The sequence below is a fragment of the Falco cherrug genome, chromosome 2 (genome assembly GCF_023634085.1).
Source record: "Falco cherrug isolate bFalChe1 chromosome 2, bFalChe1.pri, whole genome shotgun sequence".
Taxonomy (NCBI): domain Eukaryota; kingdom Metazoa; phylum Chordata; class Aves; order Falconiformes; family Falconidae; genus Falco; species Falco cherrug.
In genome coordinates, this window is record NC_073698.1 from 100,813,818 (window position 1) to 100,840,242 (window position 26,425).

Sequence of the window (26,425 nt, forward strand, 5' to 3'; positions counted from 1 at the left end):
TATAAGTAAAGGGAGAAGGGAGGCTTAAACCTTGATGTAACATTTCTTTAAATGTTAAGAGACTAATCTTACAGTGGAGTAAAGATAAGGTAGCCACTTTTTCTCCTGTGTTTTCACTTTTTAGAGAGGAAATGGGATCATCATAAAGATAACTTTTCTGTCTAAATTTGAAGCAAGAATGTGGAAATGTACATAGAAATATGTAAAATAAAGGCAGAAAAAAATCTGTGTGTATACTGACTTGTCTCACCAAACTATTACTTGTTTTAGTGGATTTCCAGGAGAAGGTATGCAACAGCCAGTATTTCCTCAACTCCCAAACATGGATCCTTTTCAGCAGCGAATGATGGGAATACAACAGGATCCCATGCGTCATCAGGTAACTTCAGGGTTTTCCCTTGAACCCTCTGTTGTGTTACGTTTTCTCTTTTGTTGTTTTCTTTGATGCAGAAGTAAGGAAGTAGTATTCCTATTGGTGAAGAGTGAGTATGGCTTAGCACTCAAACTTTCCCAACAATCATATTTTTGTTCTGTTCTCATCAAGCTTTGAAGAACAAGATTTTTATTTTATACACTTAAACACTTGACCTGCTTCATCTTTCTCAATCTTCTCGTGCTTCTGGTCTTTTATTATGACTTCAGAGCAGAGATACAGTTTTACTTTAACAAACTGGGAAAGCTAATGTAACTTTCTTACCTAATTGGAAGTTTTTGTGGTTTTTCTTTTCTAAAGGTTCCACTTCCTCCTAATGGACAAATGCCAGGTTTTGGTCTCCTGCCTACCCCGCAGTTTCCACCCATGGCTCAACCTGTGATTCCACCAACAGCACCTGTGCAGCAAACCTTTCAGTCTCCTTTTCCAGTACAGAGTGAATCACACATGCAAAAACCACATCAGCAGGTGAGGACCCCTTGCAGTAAACAAACTAACTAAAGTACTCTAGTACATGTCTTTCTCAGATGTGTAAAGTTTGTTCAGGGGAGGAGGTTTCATGATAAGCGTGGACAGAGATGGCAGTGAAAGTAGCTCATGTGAGAGAAAGCTGGATAGCCGCAGTGCTATGCGGCAAGTCTGGTGTTTCAGAAGTCTAGCAAAACCAGTATATGTATACTTTACACCTACTTTTGTGAATTACTTTAAATTGAATTTTGTCCTTCCACTTCTCACTTTCCCTCATCCTCCCTTTCCTGTCCCCATCATGCTTGAGGTATATTTTGTTCCATGGAATCTAACAATGCAATCTCATTCTGGAGAGAAGCTATCTGGAAAAGTCTATTTTAACAGCCTAGTAGATTGCCAATATAGTAGAAATGCACTCAGAAGTCTGTAAACATTTTTAAAAAATCCAAGTCTATGTAAACAGCTCTCTTTTGTTCCAAGGATTTTGGAGGATATTGGTTCAGTAACTAGCTGGTATTAAGAGAAAATCAAAGAGCAAGTCTGTTGACCTCTGTGTGTGTATATATATAAAAAGTTGAATATATTTGCCTCTTTCTTTCCAAGAAAGAGAAGTAGAGTTGGTACCCTAGTGTCTTTACATGGTCGCATCGTGAAGGCAATGTAAAGTTTAGGCAGGGCACAGTGTGTTCTGGATTGGGAAGCTATAGAGGATTTAGGGTAGGAAGGAAGAGCTCTGTTGAACTTTGGGTTGGTTTATTTTAAGCAGGTTCTTGCATTTTGTATTGTTTTGATGACTTACAATAAATTTGACAACTGATGCGGTATTGTAATGTGCTTATATATATATGGCTTAGAGTAGTTTCCTGTAACATCTTGGAGAAACGTTTTCTAGCAGACCTTACTTGCCTGTGATTTGATGACAGAGCAAGATCCACTGACAGACTTTAAGGGAATATATTAATATTCTGTACAGATATATGTGGTGCTGAAATTGACTAGAATGTCAAAAACAGTAATTTCCAAATTGAAAATGAGAATTTTGCCTAACAGTTTTATTATGTTTTTGTAGTAGTTGTATTAAGTTCATTTAATACTGGACTGTCTCCCTGTTAGTCACCCTAAAGTAGTAGTGAAGCTTCAGAGGAGAGTTGCGTTACATTTTAATTTCATATATGTGAATATTCAATATAAACAGTGCTGTTACATAATTTAGGCATAAAATGAAATAAAATGTGCTACTCGCCCATTAAACTAGTCGACTTAATATTTTAGGATATGGAAGTGGAACAGCCACCTATTCAAGAGGGAAAACGACACATTTCTGACAACAGAAAGTCAAGATCTAGGTCTGCATCAAGGTAAACTGGTGAAAGTTCTTCTAGTGAGGATATGTATTATATCAAGTATTGGATTTTAAAATAGGGAACTTAAATGTGTCATGTCTAAAGACTTGAAAATGCTTTACTAATTCTGAATCATTGCTGAGGAGAGTTATGCTGATTGTCTGGAACTCAGAGAATCTGTTGCTGCGCTGCTAAATTTACTGCGGGGGTGGTAACTTCTAACTGAGATGACAGTGAGTAGCTGAGAGGTGTGCTAACTCACTGAGCTAGTGGTGGAGCTCGTTTTCAGTGCCTTAGGACACAGTCCTCTTACTTGTGTTTTGAGTTGACTTCTTGCGCGCCCTGCTCAGCATGCTTCCTTTGAGGTCATTTCTTCTGCGTACCCAGTTGTGCTGTACAAGTTGGATTCTATGATTAAATGCTAAAAGACACATTTAGCACAAGAGTTTATTTCAATTTAATCCGAAGGTTAATTACAGGAAATTACTGCCTATTATTCTTTGTATGGACAACACTAGTGAAATGTCATAGTAAATCAAAACTGTTCAGGGCTTTATTTGAATTCTGCTTCCGGAAGAGAGAAAGAGAGGCCCTTTCCATCTCTTACCTCTGAGGAGAGTTGTGTATAAATATGGCTAAATGTTGTGTGTACTTCACTGCAGTGGTAATGAGAAACAGATTAGTGATTCAAGAGTTGTGAACTTCTGAAAGTCGCCTACCTTCTAAGGAAAATTGGGTATCTATACAGTTCTCTCTTACTGGTAGAGAGTAACTTCCATGCCTGTTAATACTGAGAAGATAGGGAAGCAGAATATGATAGTTTAATTTTGTGCTCATCCCGGTTTCAGCTGGGATAGAGTTAATTTTCTTCTTAGTAGCTGATGCAGGGGTGTGTTTGGGATTTGGTGTGAGAACAATATTGGTAAACACCCCGATGTTTTTAGTTGTTGCTAGGTAATGTGTTTAGTAAGTCAAGGACTTTCCAGTTTCTGGGGCCCTGACAGTGAGAGGGCTGGAGTGGCACAATAAATAGGGAGGGGACACAGCCAGGACAGCTGACCTGAACCAGCCAACGGGATATTCCATGCCGTATGATGTCATGCTTAGTGTATCTAAGCTGGGGGAAGAAGAAGGAAGGGGGAGGACGTTTGGTGTTACGGCATTTGTCTTCCCAAGTAACTGTTAGGTATGATGGAGCCCGGCTTTCCTGGGGACGGCTGAACACCTGCCTGCCCATGGGAAGTGGTGAATGAATTCCTTGTTTGGCTTTGCTTGTGTGTGTGGCTTTTGCTTAACCTGTTAAACTGTCTTTATCTCAGCCCATGAGTTTTCTCACTTCCTCTTCTGATCTTCTCCCCCATCCCGCTGTGGAGGAAGGGAGTGAGCAGCTGCATGCTGCTTAGTCGCCAGCTGGGGTTAAACCATGACAGCTCTAAAGACACTTTTCTTAAGAAGAAATCTTTGATCCAGTGTGCTGTGTGACTTTGCCTGTCACAGAGGCAGTATTTCACATCTCAGCTGACCTAACAAATCTGGCTCCAGTGTTAAAGCAAAGCTAACTACTTAGTTACGAGTCATCTTTGCCAAGTTGCATATGACTTCTTTGAAGATTTACTGTCTTCCAGACCTTGAGTGGCTTAGAACTTGAACATGCTGTAAAATACCATTTCAGTGGTAGGATTTTATTGTTAATCTCTTTTTTTTAACCATTCTTTGGTAAAAGCAATAAACATTTTACTCATTTAAGCAGATGGAAAATTTTTTTGTTAACATGGACATAGTTTTGATAGTCAACTTCAATACAAAATTAACAGAAGGTAAGAAATTTAGATTGAAAAATAATCACCTTGATTGCATTAATAAACTACTATAATAATTTATTCTAGTTCTAAATGCATATGAATGAACTTGGACTTACTTCTTTTTTTTTATTGACTGAACTCTTGCCTGATTATTTAAGTCAGGGGTCCTCAAACTACAGCCCGCAGGCCGGATACAGCCCCCCAGGGTCCTTCAGTCCGGCCCCCGGTATTTACAGACCCCCCTGTCCCCCCGGCCGGGGGTTGGGGCGGGGGGAACCAAGCAGCCGCAGATGACGGCCTGCCACTGCATCTGCACGCCGGCCCCCTGGTTAAAAAGTTTGAGGAGCCGTGGTTTAAGTATATACCTGAAATAGTTATCTGTCAATGTCTGGGTCAGAAAGATTGAACATAAATGGTTGTTGGTTTGAACTAGGTCGCCTAAAAGGAGACGCTCAAGATCTGGCTCCCGATCTCGAAGATCACGTCATCGTCGATCTCGATCTCGGTCCAGGGATAGACGCCGACACTCTCCTAAGTCTCGGTCACAAGAAAGACGTGAACGTGAGAGGGAGAGAGAACGCAGGTCAAAGGGCCTTCCTCAGATCAAGTCAGAAACTGTTAGTGGTAAGTTCATTGTTGATGTAACTGCAAATCCTTGTAATACCGTTTTTCAGATGCTCAACATCTTCCTCGTTCATAGATGGAATTTTTTTGTCTGTGCCCAGTATTTTCTTTAATGAATTTTAGAGTTCTGTGAAGTTGAAGATACACAGTAGATATTATACCTATGTAAAATGGAATACTAAGAAGACAAACAGGTATTTCAGATGAACCGTAAATGTTGAAGAAACACGCTTCTTGTGTCTATTAGACATTTTAAAAAACCTCAGTATTGACAAGTCCACTTACTTTCAGTAAATATCTGCCTAGAATGTGCCAGAAGACAACTGTTAACCTGATGCATGGGATTTTGAAAAATTTTTTGTGTTCCTTTTTCTTGAGTTTAATGCTACTTGATGCAGGTTCCAAGATTCATCCATGCAGAATAAAAGTAAACTGTACTCTGATTTATTTTCTGAACTGTCATAAAGCTGGTAAGAATCCAATTCACCACACATCCCTGTACTTCCTTTAATCACGGTAACAATTTGGCATTTTTGGAATATCTCCAGGTCAGAAATATTTTGGCTGTAAAATGAGAAAATAAAAAGCTGAAAACACCATGCTTTTCTTTTCCTTCTTTTGAGATATATAAAGTAAAGCAGCTTGAGGAACAAGAAGTTGAGCACATTATTAAGATTTTTCTAATGAGTCAGCATTATATGTGGCTCAAACCTGAAGGGGAGCTTTGACCTGGAAAACACACAGGCTAATGTCTGGATTTCTGAAATAATCCTGGCTTTGCCTGTCTTTGTAGACAAAACGTATTAGGTGTCTTCTGACTATTCCTGGGGAGTGTGAAATCTTCACTGGAGTCATCAAGCAAAATGAGAACATGTTTTTGATGTGAGAGGGACAAAATCCGAAGAGTTTTAACTAGCCAAAACCTTGTGAATGACAGTACCATTGGTTTAAAAGGACTGCAAAGACGTAGCAGCTGTTCATTAAAAGCTTACTGGCAGCAGTGTAAGATACGCTTTTGCCAGCATCTCTCCCAAATTCTAGCACATAATACTTTTTAGGTTTGCAGGTTTATATCACTTGGTGGGGAAAACAGTTAAGTATTAAATGTCGCTGTAGTAGTCTTCAGCAAATGTGATACTTTGAGCTCATCTGCTGTTTCATTACCTTGAAGCATGAAGTGAGATCAGCGTGTTTACTCTTTCCTGAAAGAAAAAGCTCGTGTCAATAATTGTTTCACTTAACTGTAGAAAGAAGTGGCAGTGAATAGGTCACTGAAGAGGTTAAAAGTTTGGTTGCTCATTGTAGTTGAATTGTCACCATGTTCTGGAGGAAAATCTGACTGGTAGTGGGTGTGTCTCTATCATCTTGACAGTAAGGACTGTCTGTAACTTGCGATGGTGGCTAGTAGCTTGGATTTCATACTAAGCAGAGGGAATTACCTTGTTGTGAAATACCCGCTGTGTGTGTTGGGATATTTCATGGAGCATTGTTAGCAGCAAAGGGTATTTTTCCTTCTTACGATGATTTGCAGAGCTCCTGATCGTTAGACCTTGCAGGTCATTTCAGTGTTAGTTGACTAGAGAGCTGCTTAGCGAGTGCATTCTAACAGTGATTCCGCTGTAGTTTGTGGTTAACTGTTAATGCAGATCCAGCCAAGAAAAAGAGGTTTCTGTCAAACACTCCTAAATATTTTAATATTAGCTGGCTTTGTCATTTGAATAACTGTTTTAAATACTATTTTGACATTCTGGCTTGTGAAATTTGTATTTCCAAGTGGTCTTACAGCCTGTGTTAACTCTCTGATTGCAGTTTGTAGTACTACGCTTTGGGTAGGACAACTTGACAAAAGAACAACTCAACAGGATGTTGGAAGTCTTTTGGAGGAGTTTGGCCCAATTGAATCAATAAACGTAAGTATAAATGGTGCAGTGTAAGCTACTTTGGTATGCTTTGGTTACAAAAAATCTTTTCAGACTTTTTTTATGACAGCTTTTTGTTTGATACATTCAAAAGAGTCAAGAGCTCTCATTTCCTATATGATTGTGTTTTCTAATGTGTATACTCAATTCATTTGGCTGCTTGTAGAAAAACAAGAAGGCAGTTGCTTTTGTTTCTTGCAATTTAAAAAAGCTCTTGGGCGTAATACAGCAGATTATCCCGTTTTCATAAAAATCATGGTTTTTCTGGAGAGAATTCACTGAGAAGGGGCTGTTGAGGCGATGGGTACAGAATTACTGTGCTACTGAGTTTCTTGTCTGCTCCATTTTGTTTGATTATAGAAATGTGGACTCTCAGCTGGTGTTCTTGTTTTGCTTGTTTCTTTTCTCCATGTTTATGGCTAAAATGACAGAAGTATTGTTACACTTCGCAGTATTTAAGGATGATTTTATATATAAATGATAGCTGTTCCGGTAGATGCAAAATATCATTTGAACAAACAAAACAAAGCGACTGTAATTTTCTTCCTATTCCCAAATTTTGTAAAACAACATAGAAGTTTTTTTCTCAAATGCATTACAGATAATAATCATGAAATATACAACAGTTTTCCATATTCTCACATGGAAGAGAGTGTAAAACTTTCCACATAAGAAGTTGCTTTTAATTTACTAGAAATTTGTATTTCCAGAAGATACTGTCTATCTTAGCCTCTTACACTAACATTCTCTTTCATACTTCCATAGCCCTTTTTGAAGTGTCTGCTGATGTTCCAGCTTACTGTAATTGAACACTTATATGTTGTTCGTTAGCAAACCTGATTTTTTTTCTTAAAATACAAACAGATGATACCGCCTAGAGGATGTGCCTATATTGTCATGGTTCACAGACAAGATGCTTACCGTGCCCTACAAAAACTGAGCCGAGGAAACTTCAAAGTCAATCAGAAATCTATAAAGGTACTTCTGGAAAATGTCAAGCTGGTCTAAAGTACTGTAATTACTGTAATCCTTTTTCATCTGTTACAGACTTTTGGGTATTTTAGACTTTTATATATTCTGGATATGGTATTGTGTAAATTTATGTGTATGGACCACTTTTTTTCTTGGTAAGTATTCTTCCTGCTCTGTAGTGTGACTAGTGGAACTTGTATCCGTTTCCTTGAAGGGTTGCCAACAATAGGCTGTTTAACCAAGAAAAACGGTGTCCTTTTAGACATTATGGTGGACTGTGACTGTGTTTTTCTTGTTGCTGGTTATTTGTCTTATAACCAAGTTTAATTATATATGGTGATCTTACAAAGAGATAATACTACAAAATAAATAAGGAAGAACACATTCATTAATGAAGTTCTTCCTCTCATAGAACATTGCGTTAGAGTGACACTGTCCTCTGATGGGAAATAGGATTAATCTTAGTGACTGGGGAGCATTTGAAGAAGATGCCTTTATACATTTTTACAAATTGCACACAAGAGTAAAGCCAGGAAGTAAGAACTAAGTCTGCTTTAAAAAACCCTCCTATTTCAGAGTTTTGTAACTAACCTCTTTTTCCTGCTGTTTCAACTAGAGTTTTCTTTTTGATTTGTAGCTTCAAATGGTAATGGTATTCTGTGAGAATTAAATATGAAATCCACTAAAACGGAAGCATTTTACTGACTACATCTATTTCCTTCCCCCCCAAGATTGCATGGGCTTTGAATAAAGGAATAAAGCCAGATTACAAGCAGTATTGGGATGTAGAATTGGGTGTTACTTACATACCATGGGACAAAGTGAAACCTGAAGATCTTGAAAGTTTCTGTGAAGGAGGAATGTTGGACAATGAAACTCTTTGTCCAGGTAAAGTATTGTTACATCTTTAAATGCTTTTAAAAAATTGTCCTTTGTGCTGGTGTACCGAAGTTGGTGTGGCTGACTTCCATGGCTGAGTTGCACATAAAAGCCTTGAAATGGCTAAATGCAAGCACGTGTACCTGTAGATTGGAAAGCGTTTGTAAGCAGTTGACAACAGTCCCTCATCAGGAGTTGTGCAGCAGTGTTACAAGAGGCTGAGCTAAAAATGCACCTGGATATCAGGTGACTTGTAAGCTGTGCTGGTGTTTGCCCTTGATGATAATACAAGATGCAAGTGTGTTGTACTTGTTAGTCCCAGAGCCAGTGTGGTCCCTGCCCCCCTTCCCAGGTTGTGTGAGGCACCCCTAGCAAAGGAACCTGCTTTTAGAGTACTTGTGCAGCAAGTGAGCTGACAGCAGCTTTATAATTTGTAAAACAAGTGCCTATAGTTTTTACACCTCTGACATTTTCAGTTCCTTTAGCAAGTTTTGTATTTATGGAGACCTGACAGCATTCTTGTTATTTTGTATGTAAGCAGTGAAAATACCAGGCTTCTGTGGTGGTATTAAGAAAATGACACCTGTTATAATCATCAGCTTCAAATCAATTACAGTCTTCAGATCAATAATACAGTTGCTAGTGTGCTGGCTGTTGGTGGGTTTAAAAGTAATATTAAGTAAAGGCAGAACTTAAAAAATGAAATTGCCTTAAGTCCTTTGAATTGGTACTCTAGACTACTGTGTTGGTTTTAACCATTGTGTGGTGTGCTGTCTAGTTACTGAAACATTATTTCAGGGTTTTGTCATTCTGTCCAAGTTGCCCTAATTAGGTGGTGGTTATTCTAAATAGTAGCATCTCTGCAGGATAAGTACACAAAAATAAGTTGAAGTGTGTATTTTAAATGAATGTCTAACTAGTTTTAAATATAACCTCAATGTGTTCCAGTCTTTTCAGTGTTTTCTTTTTCCCATAATGCCCCTTCACTGATCACTTTTTCCAGCTTAGCTGTCTTTCCCAGGAAGTTCTGATAAACAATAGGAGCCATATTTCTTTAGTAAAATGAGTTTAAAGTAAAAATGTGATTCTTTATTATTGTCGTCTCCTTTTCCTTGTTCAAGATTTGAAATCGTTGTTTTTTCAGAAATTACTTCTCAAATTAGTGAAAAAGCTCCTGCCTTCTTGCTCAAGAGCGATGGAATGAGTCTGTTAAAAGCTTGTCCCAAAACAGCCTTACTGTTTTTGTTACATACTGTGTTTCAGAGTCCCGAGCATATATAAATGCTGTCAGTGCAAAGAGTTGTTAAATGACTAATGATAGGAATAAATTTACTTGCTATGTTTCGGTGATTTGCAGTATTCTGTTTAAAATAATTTGGAATTTTTATTGTCAGAAGTATGTTTAAATGCTTCTTAGCATTGTGTTTCTGGTTACCTGAATATTTTCTCTTAAGCCATTTTTGTAAACTTCACAAAGCGTGGTAGTTTACATGGCAGTACTTCACCACTTGTCTGTTTCTACTGAGCTGATACATGTATGTTTGGGTTGGTTTTTTTTTTTTTAATAGAGTGGAAGGGGATTCCCAAGAAGTCTGAAATTGAAGTAGCTCAAAATGGAGGTGCAGAAGCGGCACATAATGAACCAGTCTCACCTATACCTAAAGCTTTACCTGTTCCAATTCCTGTTCCCATGCCTGCACCAATAACAGTACCTCCTCCACAGGTGAGAGTTGCTTTTCATTTGCTCTGGATACCTAAGCAAAAACTTACTTTAAGTAATATTCCAGTATGGCCGTATGTAAGTTAAAGAGAGGGAGGAAATACAGTGAATGGTAACTGGTTGATGGGACTGTGGGTGTGGGTGTGTGTATGTTTGTCATGCTGTCCCTGGTTAAAAATGCTCTTGTTAGAAGAGTGGCTATGCTGTCAATTTCTAAAGATAACTTTCCTGTGACATAAATTGAGTATGCATCTGAAATCCTTTATTTTAGCTTCTTCGTATAAAAAAGCAGTACAGTGTCATAGAAGAACATTCCTTTTCTGCTAAGTCACAGTGGCAATGGAAGACTTGAAAAAAAGCCGAACACATTAGGGTTTGGAGCGTGTTTTCTGCCCAGCAGGAGCAGAGCATCTGGTTTGATTTCCCTGAAAAGAAGGGATGTTGTTTGCATGTACCGAAACAGCACTGGGAACTGAGTCAGCATGCGGTTAGTAGGAATGATGGAGGATTTGCTCCAAAATTTTGCTGCTGCTCCTAATGCTAATTTAGATCGAACGTATGTGTATCTCCCAGATCTTTATTTGAAGTATTGTAGGACTGTACTTCTAATATCTGTTCTCTCATTCCTGAATAAATTATTGCAGTAGATTCTTTTTATTAATGGGCGGGATTGCATCCTCTCTGTTCTATGATTGCATTTTTTTTGTGTTTTCCTAATTAATTTTCCTCTCTGTTGCCTAAATTAAGCTGTAGACTTTCTGAAATGTGCACGTTGCTTTCATGTTTGTTCATATTGTGTATAATCTCTTTGAACAGCCTTTGGGAATTTAATACAAAAATTTTCATACTCTTCCTTTGTTGTTACAATGGTTCTTTAGTCAAAGCTGATGTTGTATGTTCATTGGCTAAAAGAGCACTCTGAAATTTTACCATTAGTTTAAGTAGCATGTGATAGTAATTACTCTTTCCAGTGTTTTATAGTCTGTATTTCTTTTAGCTTTATTTATTGACTGATGCATTACTACTTTTATAGTAATAGTTTCTTTCTTGTCACTGTTAAAATAGTAGCACACCTTTTCCCAAGTGGGAGGAAGTGTGAATAAAACTATTTTACATCTTGAGAAAATGTGATTTACAAACTACAATATGGCAGACGCTCAGAAAAGATCAAAACCTTAAATTATTTGGAGATATATTTAATTTAGCCAATTATATGATTTGGGAACATAATATGTTGAATTTTTTGTCATTTTGACAGAGAATTCCTGAAATGCAGTAACATGTTATTAGTAAATGAACACATAAGTCAAATTTCTAATTTCAGAGAGTTTTAATAGCCATTAACTGTATTGAATAGTAGTGATTTTATTTATTTTCTTTAAATCCATGCTGAAAACAAAAGTGTAAAGAAAAAAACCAACCAGTTGCAGAATATATTGAATGTGCTGATTGCTTGTCTCAGCCTCATCAGCTTCATTTTTTTACTATGCCAGAGAAACTTGTGTCCACAAATTCAGGCCAGGATCAGAAAACTGTGTTCAGTCTTCATCTTTGGTTTTGCTATGAACTTTTTTGTGCTGTTATATACTTGACCAATTCCTTTGTCCTCTTTGGCCATAGAATTGCCACAGTTTAATAATTCAGAAGTAGTTCTTAAAACTTAAAGTTTTTGGGTTTTTTGTAAGATTAAGTTCAGCTGTGATCATGTTAGTGGTAAGAGTAACATGGTTTGTAACATGCAAATGTGACCCGATACCTAAAGGAAAAAGCTCATTATATTCCACTTCTTTTGTTTAAGTAACTTCATAGAGTACCATCGCATTTTAATTAGCTGATGTATTTTTGTCCTCTGATACAAGCAATTGTATTTGGCTTCAGTGTTTGGGACAGTAAGAGGTGGGGAGGTTGTTATGAGTGCTGGGTGCTGCTGATGCTGCCCAGCCTGGAATGGGCGTCGGTGCAGTGATACCAGGTTGCTCGATCTGTCGGTCTGGCTGCTCCCCCGTTAGCCATGGGAAGCCCCTGCCCACCCTGGTCCCTCTGGAGAAGCGGGTTTCATGCGTGTGGTGTGTCAGAACAGGCTTTATGCATTGTCCTCATTCAGACTGCAGTGGTCAAGCATCGGCCTGCCTGACAGATAACCCCAAACAGCTCTGCCTGCATAATTGCCGTAACTTACTCTCTTCTCTCACTTGACCTTCCTTTTTGTTGTGCTTTCTCAGCCCTTTCTCCACTACAGTCTCCTCCCAAGTAAAAAAACTCTCCCTTCATTGCTTTTTTTCTAGGTTGGTCTCAGCTTTGCTGCATCCTTATCCAGATCTGCTATTTATGATACAATATAATATGATACTTAGCATAAGTAATATTTTCCTTTTATGGGATTCCTGGGTATGGTTACTAACGTGCTCTTGGCCTCACAAGGAGAAGTCCTTTTCCCCATAAGATCCCCAGTGCTCCTTTCTGGTTACCTGAAGTTTGGCTGTTGCTCACGAAGCACCCTGTTAACCACCAGCAATATCCAGCTATCCTGTATACCACTACCTGTAACTTGCTAGCTTTTCACATTGTTACTTGTCATGTCTGGCAGTTTCTCTCTCATGTTGTGTCCAGTAACTTCTCATCCTGTAATGCCCTTTCTCATGAAGCTTAATTTCAGGCTGGTGCCTGGTCAGTGGCTTTGTGAACTGCCCACAGCCCTAACAATCCCACGCTTAAAGGTGGGATGGGAAGGAGCTGCATCGCTCCTCTCTCTGGTAGAGCCTGAATGGGCTCTCTGTGCTACCTCCCTGTGTAGGCTGGATACGTAGGGATAGAGCCCTGCTCTGCTGGACGTCACCCATGAGGGGTTAACTAACCGCAGACTGACCCGTTATTGCCCATATCACCTTGACCCACGAATGCAACCTCTATGTAGTAAGGCACTAAACATCAGGTAAGTCTGGTTCTTTGGCCTCAAGACTGCACGCAGAGTCTTCTCAGCCACAGGGTCCCGAGTTGTTGGCAGGGTAGGTGGAATGTTTGTGTTGTGCCGCTGGAGTGAGCCCTTTTGCCTGTAGAATCAGATCTCTGAGCTGTTGCTGAATGTGGTCCCACTGCTGCAGGTCTTGGTAATCCCACCTCAGCGGTCTGCTCTGGGGGTAGATCTGTGTTGATTTTTAAATTATATTGCAGTGTCCAAGATGAACTTGAGTTTGGTTATTGAGAGGCAGTTTCAGTTAATAGCACTTGTGATTCACTTCAGTTTTGGACAATAGTTGTTCCATTCTCATGGCAAAATTGGTATTACCCTGCCAAAACTGCCATTCTTTTACAGTGAACCGTGGCTCAGGCTTTGCCAGGGCTATACGCTGAAGTCCAGGGGCTTTGCTGTGGCCACCTTTTCTGTAAGTTTCCCAATCCAACCCAAGGTCCCTTTTCTTCATTTAATGGGTTTTCAGCCAGAAACCAGAGTCCAAACTCAGTAAGTACCTCCCAGATTTTTTAATGTATTTCCCCATCCCGCATGGTCCTCCCTATAACTAGGTGTGGGAGTTCTGCACTGGTTCAGTATCCTGTACCCTTCCTGTTGAAACTGGCAGACTCCTCCTTTGCAGTCTTCCTGCTGGACATTCCAGGTGCACTTAAATATATATTTACTTGTCTTGGAGCCCTGTAGGTAGACACTGCTCTGTTAGTTCACAGGGCCAAGGATTCTACTTCAAGTCTCAATCTGAGAGGTATGCAGTGAGAAATAGTTGTACCTGGACAAGGCCAGACCCCAAGACGTGTTCATTGAGATGCACCTGGCAGTCTCCGTTAGTTACTGAGAGATTAGTTATTCCAGTTTCCAGTGTTGCTAGCAATACACCAGGTTTTTCTCAATATTTGTCTCCCCATTAATAAAAGGTCTTCCCAGTAGCATTTTTGTTACTTCGTTTTATCCAATTTATTAGCTACTATTCTGAAACTGTTTACCAGTCCTCTGTTTATCTGTCAATGTTTATTAGCCACTGGTTCCATCTCTTCAACAAACAGAAATTTTATACTTCAGATTACATTTTAAATTAGATGTGACATTTATGCACAGATTTTTACTGCCTTTGTTTTTTCTTTCTGCTTGAGGGAAAGGTTTTAACGTGTTACTTAAAATTAGGTATTAGAGAGTTTTAACGAAAACTTAAGTACAGCAGTTAAGCTTGGATAATTAGGTATGAATATCTTCTAACTAATGTATTGAAATCATCTTCCTCTGATGTAACTTCTGTTCTGGTTCCATTATAATATTTTACTGTTCGTTCTGTTTTTTCAAGCCATTGCATACACATGTTTCATTGGCAGTTTTCTCAGCTTTTAACTCCTTAAGGACTGACAGCACTTAGGAAGTTTCCCTTCTTTTTAAAATTTTTTGTCTTACTGATACCCCTCCTCAATTCTTCTGCTACATACACACTGTACTTGAACACTTGCTTCACAGAACATTGCTGCAATCAACAGATCTGTTCCTACATTTAGCTGATTTTGTAAGTTGTTCTTTGAAGGAGTGTCCTGTAAAAGAATCAAAAAGACCTACCGAGACTGTTAGGTTACTGTGGGTTGGGAGCACTTTAGAAAAAGTTTTAACTGTGGCTAATGGAAACACCTCTAGGGTTACTTAGTTAATGTTCATCTAGGTAGTCTTGGCCTTACATAGTAATGCTCCTAGAAACACCTGGACACTGTTGGCCTTGCAAGGTCCTAGTCCCCAGAAGGTCACTAGTGCTCCTTTGTACTTCTCTCTGAGGCTTGGCTGTTGTTCATATAACACCCCCTTAACCACCTGCAGAATCCAGCCGTCCTTCATGGTGTCACCTGTAACTTCCATCAGCTTCTCACATTGGTACCTGTCAGGTCTGGCAATTTCTTTTCCCCCATCCAGTAGTTTCTCACATCCTGCTCAGCTTAACTTGGGCCAGAGCCCAGTCAGCAGGTTGTTACATACCAGTAAGCAACCGATATAAAACTAAAAGGTGGTGGTCTACACTAAGACCTAGTGGATTAAAGCCTATGGAAATTAATTGATTTCAGAATTCTAATAGTACAAGTTTTAATGTTTCTCAGCTCATTAACCTAGCTATTGGTAAAGAACTTGGAACAAAAGTTTGAAGTGGTGTCAGGTGCTTGGCAGCTTGAGCGTCTTCTCCAGGTTTAAGGAGAATATTTTGCTTACTTTGGTTTAATGCCACTTTTTCCGGTTCTGAGAATAAAACAGAAAGGCTTTTCTTTCTTTACTCCAGAAATAAAAAAATGAGTTATGAAGGGTCTTGCTCTGAAATGTTGATGGTCGTGGATGTGTCAGTTATGATGGTTTTAGTACACAGCTCACCTTTGCTTTAATAAATCAGTTTTAAATGCAGAGCATATTTTGATTCTCAGACATTTAATGTAGTTTTTCTAGTAAGCTTATAAATAGGAACCTAAGGACCCACCTAACAAATCAGTTTTCATTCAGAGCTTGACATAAATCAGAATTGAAACAATTGAATAAGGAAACAATAGTCACTTTAATATACAAAGTCAGGAAGCAAAAAAAGAAAAAAAAAAAAAGGTTTCTAATTGCTCCAAGGTTGTGTGCATTATAGTGTGTCATGCTGGATGGTAAAATTAATTCTAGCTGCTGTGTAAAGGGTGTATTTAGATGAGTTACCAGCATGTGTTAATACTGATTTACCACAGAGAATAATTTTACCTTGAAGAACAAAGGCAAACAAGATCAATGTTGATATTTTTAAGTTCTAGGAGTTCTTTGACTGCTAATTAGATCAGTTATGTAAGTCACCTTGTGGTGGAATAATTTGAGGTAGCTTAAATTTTTTTTGTTTTGATGGACAAGTACAGAAGACAGCAGCCTGCAGCTGAACAACAAATAATCCATTCAGTCTTGAGGTAACACATTTTTCCCCCTTCCTTTTTTCTTAGGTTCCACCACATCCATCAGGTCCTCCTGTGGTTGGTGCACTCCAACCACCTGCTTTCACAGCACCTTTGGGAATCCCACCTCCTGGATTTGCTCCTGGAGTGCCACCACCACCGCCACCTCCATTTTTACGACCTGGTTTCAACCCAATGCATTTACCCCCAGGTATATTTATTTTTAGGAATATTAAGTCTTTTTTTTTTTTTTTAACCATACAGCAAATAAAAGCCTCTGCCATATAAACTGCGCAAGTATGTTTTGGTAAAGTAAATACTCAGTGTCAATATTTATACTATTTTTATAGGCTTTCTTCCTCCTGGACCACCACCACCTATAACTCCTCCAGTATCTGTTCCTCACACTCCGGCCGTAAACATCCCAAATTGTAAGTGTGTATATCTTGGGCAGGCGGCACTAGAAGGAAGGTATCGTGCAAGCAGAAAAGCTGACCTTTTTTTTAATATGTCAATGCATTGTTTCTTAGCCACAGCAAGTGGTGTGAATGAAGACACTACAAAAGATTCATCTGTAGGAAATCCCATCCCAACAGTGGTTTCTGGATCCAGGGGGAATGCTGAAACTACCGATAGTTCCAAAATATATGGGACAGTTCCACCTCCTGTAGCACCTACTAATGTACCTGCTCCTGTCACCCAAGCTATTCCACTTCTTGGTAAGTTCTTTTGTATATATTCTTCATTTTTTTGTTCCCTGAATTAAAAATACGATTTTGATTTTGTTACCGATTTACTTTTTGTGGGAAAGGAAAGCAGATTTTTCTAAACTTCTTGAAATGTCTGCCTTTCTGTTGGCTTTTTAATCAGTTTTAGAGGCTTGATTTTGCACAGAAGGAGCAATATTTTTTTATTATTATCATTGAAGACCTGTTTTCTGAAGAAACAAAAAAGCCATAATGTTTGAGTTACAAATTCAGGGCAGAGCAAAACACTATCTACCTTTTACAAATTGAGGTTTATTACCATGTAGAAAATGTAACATACAGCAAAGCATCTGTATGACGTATGAACTGTGTTTCAGGCTCAACTATTACAAGTACAAAATTAACTTACAGAGAAACAGTATTTTCTTTAGTGTATTTTTTAAATCTGTGAAAATATGATACGCTTTTCTATGTATGAAATAAATTATTTTAATAAAACGAAAAAACAAAAGCTGCTATTCAGCCCTACAGTATTACAGGTTTTGGAACCTTTTTAACAGTGTTATCTTATTTAAATATTACTTAATGGTACTTTGACTAGCAAAGCCAAGCTAACTTTGGATATCCTACATGAATTAATTTTCATGATATGATATGAACTTGGTCATATTTTTTAAGAGAGTGTATGCTGTTTAATGTTACAGAGGTCTGTTAAATATTTATTTTAGGATGGCCTTTTATGGGTCAGTCCTGAGAATATACTCAAGAGATTTGTTTCCTACAGGTTTTAATGAGATTATTACATCTATGGGATTTCAGACCTCAAAATGAGAGTCTAACAAGTGAATGGATAATTTTGTTTTAGTGTGTTTATGCCCAGAATTTTACAGTGTACACTGAAAAAAGCTCAAAAAATTGTCTCCCTGAGAGCTTACTGCTCCATTCAATTTGATGGCTAAATTTTCCAGCCGTGACGAGTGATTTTTGGATGCATCATGTTGGAAACTCTGAATAAGACCCTTTAAAAAGGCACTTTTCAAAAAGTAAAGAGCTGCTTCGCTCCGAAAATCAGTCTGCTTTTTAAAAATGAGTCAATGCAGATGGACAAAACCAGCAGCTAATTGTTTTAGAGTATCTTGGACACTAGGCAAGCAGAGAAAAGCATAAAAAAATTTTTGCAGTGACACCATGGTTTGAGAGAATTCCACAGTGTTACAGATTACCATACTACATTTAAGACATTCACATCTTAACGATGAAGTTACACTTCTTATAATTGTAACACAGTATTACCAGATTTTTGAAGTTTCATGGTACTATGTCTTGTGTGGCATAACTTGAACTTTTTATTTCAAGCTGTTGGAATGTATGAAGTTACTCTGCAGTTTGCTGTATTGCTATACACATAAGAAAAAGGTTTTACAAAGTTAAGATTGAAGTAAGTTATATACCCACATTAGGTACTTGGACAGTAGCTTTTTTTTTGTTCATACAAATTCACGGAAGCCAAATTTGATAAATCTGAAGATGAAGAACTTTCCTTTGTTTTTATTAACTTGTTTACCGAATCGTTGAGGCAGATAGTCGTCCATGTGGGCAGAGTGACTTCTCTCGATATTCAGTCTCATCAACAAGGGGATAGGAGAGTTTTTTCTTTCTGTAAGATTTCACGTGTGAGCTTACAGAGTGGTCCTGAAATAACAGCTTAGACATCTATGTGTTTACTTGAGTAATAGCATTTTATGTTGATGAGTGTCTTTATTTCGATAAGGAGTTCTTTATAATCAAGGAGTTATGTAAAATCCCTTCCATCCTGACATTTCAGAATGAAGGGGGAGAGTCCACAACCTGGCATAAGAGACAGGAAAACGAGAAGAAGCAGTTTATAGTATTTTACGTGATTAATGAATTTTAATCTTTAATCTTTGCTTTTAAAACTTTTCCATAAGCTAACACAAGTGAAACTGTCTTCTTAAAACCACTTTGATTCACTTATCAATTGAGCTTAACTCTGTGTGTGAGAGTCCAGATCTGGTCTCTCCTTAGGCTGGAAGAAAAACATGAAAGAGGTGATGTTTTCCACCACTCGTGCTGATCTAGGTAGCAAAGAAGTGTCCTTGAAGTCTTGCCCTCCCTATCCTCTGAGTTAAAGAGCTGGCCGGGCTGCATCGTCATTCCTTCCTTTTCGTTCTGTGTGTCAGGTTTCACTCCTAGGGAAGTCAAAGCATGGGAAATGGAGTGTGCCAGGGTTTCACCATGTGTGCGGACATGAGATGCAATCTACACCTGCATCCTGGTCCTGGAGCCCAGAAGTACTTGCAGGCTTGACAATTTAAATGTAGCCTTAGTGTCTGACCTACAGGCTTGCACCAGGTCAGAGGCAAAAGAACCGGACAAAGTAAATGAGTAGGTACAGCATCACCCTCAGTTAGCCACGGGAAGGTGCAGACGAGGGAAGTCAAATGCTTCAGACGGAAGGACCTCATGTTCACAAGTGCATGGTTTAGCAATTCGAATAGCTGACTGATCGTGTGACTGGTTTCTCACGAAGTCCTCAAACTGCTTGTTAAACATTCCCATGATGTGGCTCTCCAAGCTGAGATAAGAAGGTGGAAGAAAGATTTGTTTGACAGCATCGTGAAGTATGTCATGAGGACTCTGCTTGGGGAAATAGGGATGAAGGGGCTTGAGTAGTGTAACATGAAGAATGAAGAAATGTTCTTCGGATATTTGGGCAGGATAGAAGAACTTACTTCAGCAGGCTGAATTCAAGGAATGAAGATTACTCTGAAGAGACTGTCATAGAAATCTAAACCTTGCTTGAGAACGCCTTATGTAATCTGTACAAATGCAGGAGCTCTTTTTTAATTTTTGTAACTTCTCAATGAAGCTTATCTATCTCTCTGTTCAGTTTTTATATGGAAGACATGTTGCAAAGTAATTCTAAACTGATTATTGTAAGATTTCATATGCTTTCTTAGTAATGTAAGTTACGTTCTGTTTCATCTCCACTAATTTCATTCGTTCCTTCAATGTAATTCTTTCATCATGTCCAACAAAGACATGTTTGTGCTTCAGAGGAGTGATCCCTCGCAGAGATTGTGTCTGAATTTTTTTATGCTTATTACTAAAAACCACCTTCAGGTTGTTTCGCTTTTAGTTGTATCCTTGATCACATTCGCTGCTGTTATAGCTTCTTGTTCTTAACTTGAACAAGACAATCCAGACTGTAACTGGTTTTGTGAGTGTGTGCTCATATGTAATTTTTTAAATGATCTGCAAAGCAGATATTTTTAGACTCCTTTTACGTGTGCATATTGCAGAAGGTGACAGGCTTTTAAATCATTTTTGATTTGCCAACTTGTTCTTAGTGTTGAGCAAACGCTGTAATTTGGACCAGTAATAAACTGCTGTTGCAGATGCTGTGTTTTGAATATTCAGATTCTGTGATCTATTACCTTGATTAAATACACCGTGTTGCAGTTTGTAGGTTCTGGTCTAGTGCTTTTTACCGAAGTTCCTACAACGATGATTACATATTATCAAAGATCAATTATACTGTAGTTCTCATCAAACTGGGTATTCATTTTCTGTTCATGCATGCTGAATTATTATTATTCTTTTCTCCCTTGCTGGTTTGTTCTTAAGTTAACTACATGGTCTTTTTGTAATCTGCATTGAATTATAAAAGACTACAATACTCTCTTGAGCTCATCAGACTATTGCTACATTATAAAGTGGATACTTCCTTCACAGGAAGGATGAGCTTTTTATTAATACAGGATATGAACAGTGAGAAAGTTAATACAGTCCTAGATTTCTTGTGATAGCCCATTTTAAAAGCATAACAAACACTGCATGTTTGCTGGTTTTTTATTTTTATATATATATATAAAAATATATATATGTCTGTTGCTTTCATAACTACCGAATGAGAATTCAGAGGTAAGGGAGTGTGAGCTCTCGGACATCATTCATGGAATTCAGTTTTGCCTTGATGATTCCTTGACCCAGATCAGTTTAGCGTTTGTGTTTTCTAAAGCAGGAGTTCTGGAAGTCTTCGTGCCAGTAACCAACACCATACACATACAGTAGTTTGACTCTTAGATCCTTGTTTAAGCATCTTACACAAATAGGAGCAAGCTCCTGCCGGCTTCAGTGATGGCCATGGACCACCCTGAAAAATGTTGGTATTTATGGCAAGCTATTTGAGCTGTGAATCAATACTGAGGCTCTTAAGTTTAGGCTTCTTTGTGGTCTTGGCCTGGTCTAAAGGATTCCAGAAAAAGACACAAGACAGAACGTTACTGCCCCTCTTTCAAGAATTTCCTAGTAGTATTTAATGTTCTAGAATTTTAAGATGCAACAGTCCTCCAGGGAGAATTAATGTGACATGCTACATGTTGCAGAACATCGGCATCAAACTCGAAGTGTAAACATTTAGCCCATTCTGCTGGAATTGTAAGCCTTTGATTTCTTGTTCTCATATATATTTCTATCAGATTTGCAAAGGAGCTGTATTTGAAGCAGGATTGCTGTCAGCTACAGGAAACACCATTCCTCCATTTGCTTTCTTGTAACAGCACAGCTGAGAAGTATTGTAACTGACTGTAGGAGACGCTGTAATCACTTAACTGAACAGAGTTCTGTTTAAAAAAATAAAATTAAAAAATCTTTTCAGCTAGGCTAGCATTTGTAACACTGATAATTATCACAATGGCCTTTGTCCAGCCAGAAGAGAAGATAATCGGACATGGAATTACAGTGACACAGAAATCTGGCTTTTTACCTAATTTATCAAAACAGTAAGGACTACTCCAGTTACCTCTCTGGATAGAAGACACTTCTTCAGGACAGCTGTAGGCATTTTGGGCTATGTTGGAAGGGTAAAATGAAATTGTTTTTGACACTATGTGATTGTTCTTGCACCTCTGAAACAACACTCGTGGTTGGCGATGGGTTTTCCTAGCACGCTTGTGTTCTTCATAGTAAACACTTGGCAAGTTCTGAGGACCTTTCACTATGTATCACTGGTAAAATTTACAAATAAAAATAAGTTGTGAAAGGAATCCATATTTTACACATTTGAACAGCATGACATATTAGGTGTATGGTCTGGGGGCTGCGTCTGCACTATTAAAAGCCATGTCTTAGCCAAGTCACGCAGAATAAGGAGCTGGTGGAAGGGAGGGTTGTGTTCCATACCCATAAGCAAGAAGACGAGAGTTAGCTACTACAAAAAGGCTTACAGTTATGAATGAATAAATAAAATACAGGCTGGGGCAGATAAATTCCATCACTCGTCTGCACAGGTATGAGATGGTCGTTAAATCACGTTACTGTTCTACTGCCTTTCCCTATATAAGGGACAACAAAGGGCTTTAAATTTTCCTAGATGTTGCGTGTGCCGTCTGTACCACTAATTTTTCTGGGCATTTTCGGTAAACTTAAAGAGCTGTCCAGACACACATCCAAGACACACACCATTAATTGGTGCCTGATTTGTCAGCACAGTGAGGAAACTCATGGTTCTTTCTACAGTGTACTTCAGACTCAGAATTGGAGTGGGCTGATTTAAAATAAAAAGCGTTCAGCTGCCCTACTGATGCAGTCCAGATTGAAATAGAATGAATTTCAGATACCATTATGCTGCTTCTGCGCTGCATTTTGTGTAGAAATAAAGTCGAGAAATCAAATTACTCATACTTGTTAAATTTAAAAAAACTTTTCACACTTGCCTCATGTGCTTGCTGTTGTAACCCACATCTACTCTGCTGCTGTAGAGCAGAATCATCTGCTTCTCCTCTTCGGCTCGTTAGATCTCGGGCATTCTTTTCTGCCTTATTTTTAATCTTTTGTGGAAGAATTTACCTATCGACAAAAATATGCCCAAACCTCAGAATTCAGCATAATGACATTCTTGGAAGACACCGTTAGCCATATGTCTGTCCCATCAGATCTGTAGTACTAATCCGTGGGAGGAGTTTAAACTAGGTGACTTACAGCCCTGGTTAGGAGCTAGGAGGAGGGGGAGGGCTGTGCATTTTAAAGTTAAAAAGGAAAAAAAACCAAACACCAAAACCAGATAAAAAAATGCTGTTGCTGTTGGAACATTTCTTTCAAAGAGTGGGACCTATCAAGCCGTGTCTTAAAAGTGACTGCTTGGAGGGGAAGGTAAGATGATGCCGTGGAGCGGAGAAATATTCACGTTGTTGTCACCTGAGTTCTGACCAGCAAAGTATAATTTCCTTCCAATCTGAATATAAAGAGGACTCAGATAAAAAGGTTTCTGTGAGAGATGTTCTTAAGCATAAGAAGTGGTGTGGTGAGGGGCAACATGGATGTTCTTCAGAAGGCTCAGGCGTATTTGGGATGGAAATGCTACATAAATCAGATGGAGGAGGAGGGAAGCTGCGGCAGGTGATTGGGGATGTCTGCTCCGCTGTGCTCATTGAACTGAAACCAAAGTGCCGTTTTCACTGAGGACGCTGCCAAGTACTTAATTCTAGTATTAATTTACATAGCTATTTCACGTTCTGGTTTTACCCAGGGCAGGAGTTACAAGATTTTACGTAACCGTCAGTCTGAAGTTTCATTTTTATTAATATATGTAGAAGTAAAACATTATTTATAGTCTCAACAAATTTTTAATGGAGCGCAAGATGGCTTAGGAGAGATTTGTGCTTTTTCTGCTGGCTGGCAGCTGTTGATTCCTTTAAATTTCAGTTGGGGAGTTGAAAAAACAACACATGCTTCCTCAGATCTGGAGCTTATTTTCAGGTAAATAACGGCTAGTGAGGAGCAGAAAGCAGCTAGAACCTGTGTAAAGGCTACAGAGAACATGAGACTACAGTGTTACTTGCTCAAACAAAAGGAGTCGCGCAAGATGACATGGCACATGCTCGTTGGTATGCAGGGCTCATCTGGAGCTCGGTAATCCTCGTTCATTTTGGGTCGTGTTGGTGTCAACAAGCTTTGGGCTGAGCTTTCTCAAATGGTACATTTTGAGAGTAAAGTCTTCTTCCTCTTCATGAGACTATGCTAGAAACTAGAGTCCAGGAATAAAAACGGGAAACGCTTGGTGTTGGATATGTGCTGTAAAGGATGGAAAATTGTAGTTTTAAAAGAAAAAACAAACCATAAATCACATGTTGCATTTCCTTTTGGTTTACGTTGCCAGGTTTATTCTGCTAAAATTAAACTTTGTCGTATCCCTTTTCTCTGGAATGGTAAATCAAACTCTGTCATTTCCTGCTGCTACTCCAGCCCTCTCCCCTCATCGCTTGCTGTATCTGCTGCCTGTTCAGTGTGCCAAAAATCTTGACAACCCGTTCAAATCTCAAGCATTTTAGCCAGATGAGATTTTGCTGATGTTTGTAATAGAGAAGAAATGTTTTAAAGCTAACTGAAGGTGAGGTGTCTTTAATTAGAAGCCTGGGAAGCATAACCTATTAGGAAGGTGCTTTGTCAGCAGTTGACGAAGCAAGACACAAAGCTGGAGATCAGGAAGAGCTTGGACCTGCAAAATGGCAATGGTTTCTTCACAAAAGGAAGCCTTTAGAGTAAGTCATTAGTTGCTGCCGCTGCAATATTAATTATTTCTGGCACAACACAGACCTCTGTTTAAAGACGATGCTCTCTTTACAGTACATAAACCAGCACAAGAAGCTTTGCAGGCTGCTCCCCTCCGCCCCCCTTCCCCTCTCATTTGGGTGTTGAAATTCCATGAGATAGCTTCAGAATGTATTTGAAATTAATGAAGATGCTTTTGTTTCCCTCCTGCCAGCCTCTGATTTTACTTTGTGCGTGTGTGTGTTTGTTTCAGGCACTCAAGGAGTCGCACCACCCCCGCCGGCCCCTGTTGTTGGGTTGCAGACTCCATCCACTGGCCTCCTGGGTGCCCGGCCGGGTTTGATACCACTCCAGCGACCACCGGGAATGCCACCCCCTCCTCTGCAGCGGTTTCCCTTGATGCCACCGCGACACATGCCTCCTCACATGATGCACAGGGGGCCCCCGCCGGGGCCAGGGGGCTTTGGGATGCCTCCCCCCCACGGAATGAAAACCCCCTTCCCACCACCGGGCCACTTCGTGAGACCTGGGGGGATGCAGGGAAGCGGGGGGCCAGGCGGACCCGAGGATAACAGAGATGGGAGGCAGTTTAGGAATGACAGGCAGTCGTTCACGCCTAACAGAGACCAGGAAAGGTTTGGAAGGAGATCTTTTGGAAATCGGGTAGAAAACGATCGCGAGCGCTATGGTAACCGCAACGATGACAGAGATCACGAGCGACTTGGTAATCGCGACAGGCGAGACTGGGGACGAAGAAGCCCCGAGCGCGACAGACACAGAGACTCGGAGGACAGAAACAGGCGGTCCAGCAGCCATCGAGACAGAGAGAGAGATTCGAGAGACAGGGAGTCTCGTAGAGACAAGGAAGAAAATCGAGGAAAGGAAAAAGCAGAGATGACAGACAGGGCAGACGGCGACAAAAACCATGAATCTCACAGTGGCAAAATGGAAGACGCAGACATTGTTTCAGAACTTGCTGCGGGAGAGTCTGAACCTGCAGGTGTAAAACCTGTGGAAGAGTTAACATCCGAGGCTACCTCATCTGCGGAACAGGCGGAAAAGGAAATGGGCTCAGTGGCGGAGGCTCCTCGCTAGGGACTGGAAGTTGTCGAAAGATGACAGTGACATTTGTTGGAGTGTAGAGCTTTAGAGTTGTACAGTCTGCTGTATTATATTTGCTTCTGCTTATATCACAGCCCCTCAGTAGTTGGTGGGGAATTGTAAGCAATTTGATTGCTTCCCTTCTATTTAAAATAGCCACAACATAACATGGAATACTGAAGATATGATTAAAATATTACCCATTTTTGCTGTAACTTTTTTAAAGTTTTGACTTTAAAAAGTTTACAAATCAGAAGTAGAAGTGCTTTCTATTTTTTTTTTAATTTAAGAAAAGGTAACGGTGAAAGCTCCTCAAAACAATAGGGATGTGTTTTTAATAAACTCTATTTTCGTAACAAACTTTAACGTGTGCTATTCTTCCTACACTGCACTGAAGTGGAAAAGGAGTGTTCAACATCTTAAAGTTTGAACTGTTAATGTTGTACTGAGTCTAAATTAGACTGTTCTGTTTATATTTGTTAAAAGAAGAAATACATCTGTTTGTGTAGCTATTCACAGAAGCAAATTTTTATTTGTAATTAATAGTCATCTTGATTTTTAGATTGCTGCATTTTAATGATCTACTTGACCATACTAGGTAAAAAACTTAGTGGTTTTAAAATGTTAATTGAAGAGTTAACTGTTTAGTGTTTGCAATGCAATCAGTTTTCTTTTTCTTTCTTTTTTTCCCTTTTTTCCCCCCTTCCAACCGGTTCTGTGGTAAATGTTGCCCTAATTAGCCTTTTTTTAAAAAAGTGGACACCTTCAGACATACTCAGTCTGCTCTGCTTGTGATGTTATGAAATTACTGTGTGTGGTGGGCTGGGGAGCACACCAGTTTGGCATCTTTTGTACTTGTTATTCATTGATGCTTTTTGGAAAGTGGGGCGAAAGAAGTCGGGAGACACCAAAACACGATATAAAATGCGAACCTATTTTTTTTAAAATGGGGCTGGGAAAAGGAAGGGAGGTGGGAGGGTGCGCGAGGATTTTAAAATG

At 39.2% G+C, this 26,425-nt stretch overlaps 1 protein-coding gene across 3 annotated transcripts in view; it reads left to right on the forward strand.

The window, feature by feature from the left end:
* The window catches only part of SCAF4 (SR-related CTD associated factor 4), a 47,081-nt gene extending 21,143 nt beyond the window's left edge, over nt 1-25,938 (forward strand). For 2 of the 3 annotated variants that reach the window (XM_055703405.1, XM_055703407.1), the window contains 12 exons: nt 271-379; nt 734-901; nt 2,174-2,259; nt 4,480-4,670; nt 6,480-6,580; nt 7,454-7,567; nt 8,293-8,449; nt 10,009-10,163; nt 16,095-16,257; nt 16,397-16,477; nt 16,577-16,765; nt 24,579-25,938. In XM_055703405.1, the coding sequence (XP_055559380.1) occupies nt 271-379; nt 734-901; nt 2,174-2,259; nt 4,480-4,670; nt 6,480-6,580; nt 7,454-7,567; nt 8,293-8,449; nt 10,009-10,163; nt 16,095-16,257; nt 16,397-16,477; nt 16,577-16,765; nt 24,579-25,420 (2,356 nt within the window). In that variant the 3' untranslated portion in view covers nt 25,421-25,938. The remainder of the gene's footprint in view (nt 1-270; nt 380-733; nt 902-2,173; nt 2,260-4,479; nt 4,671-6,479; nt 6,581-7,453; nt 7,568-8,292; nt 8,450-10,008; nt 10,164-16,094; nt 16,258-16,396; nt 16,478-16,576; nt 16,766-24,578) is intronic. The other variant, XM_055703406.1, reaches the window with a different exon arrangement.
* Nucleotides 25,939-26,425: the final 487 nt, after the last annotated feature.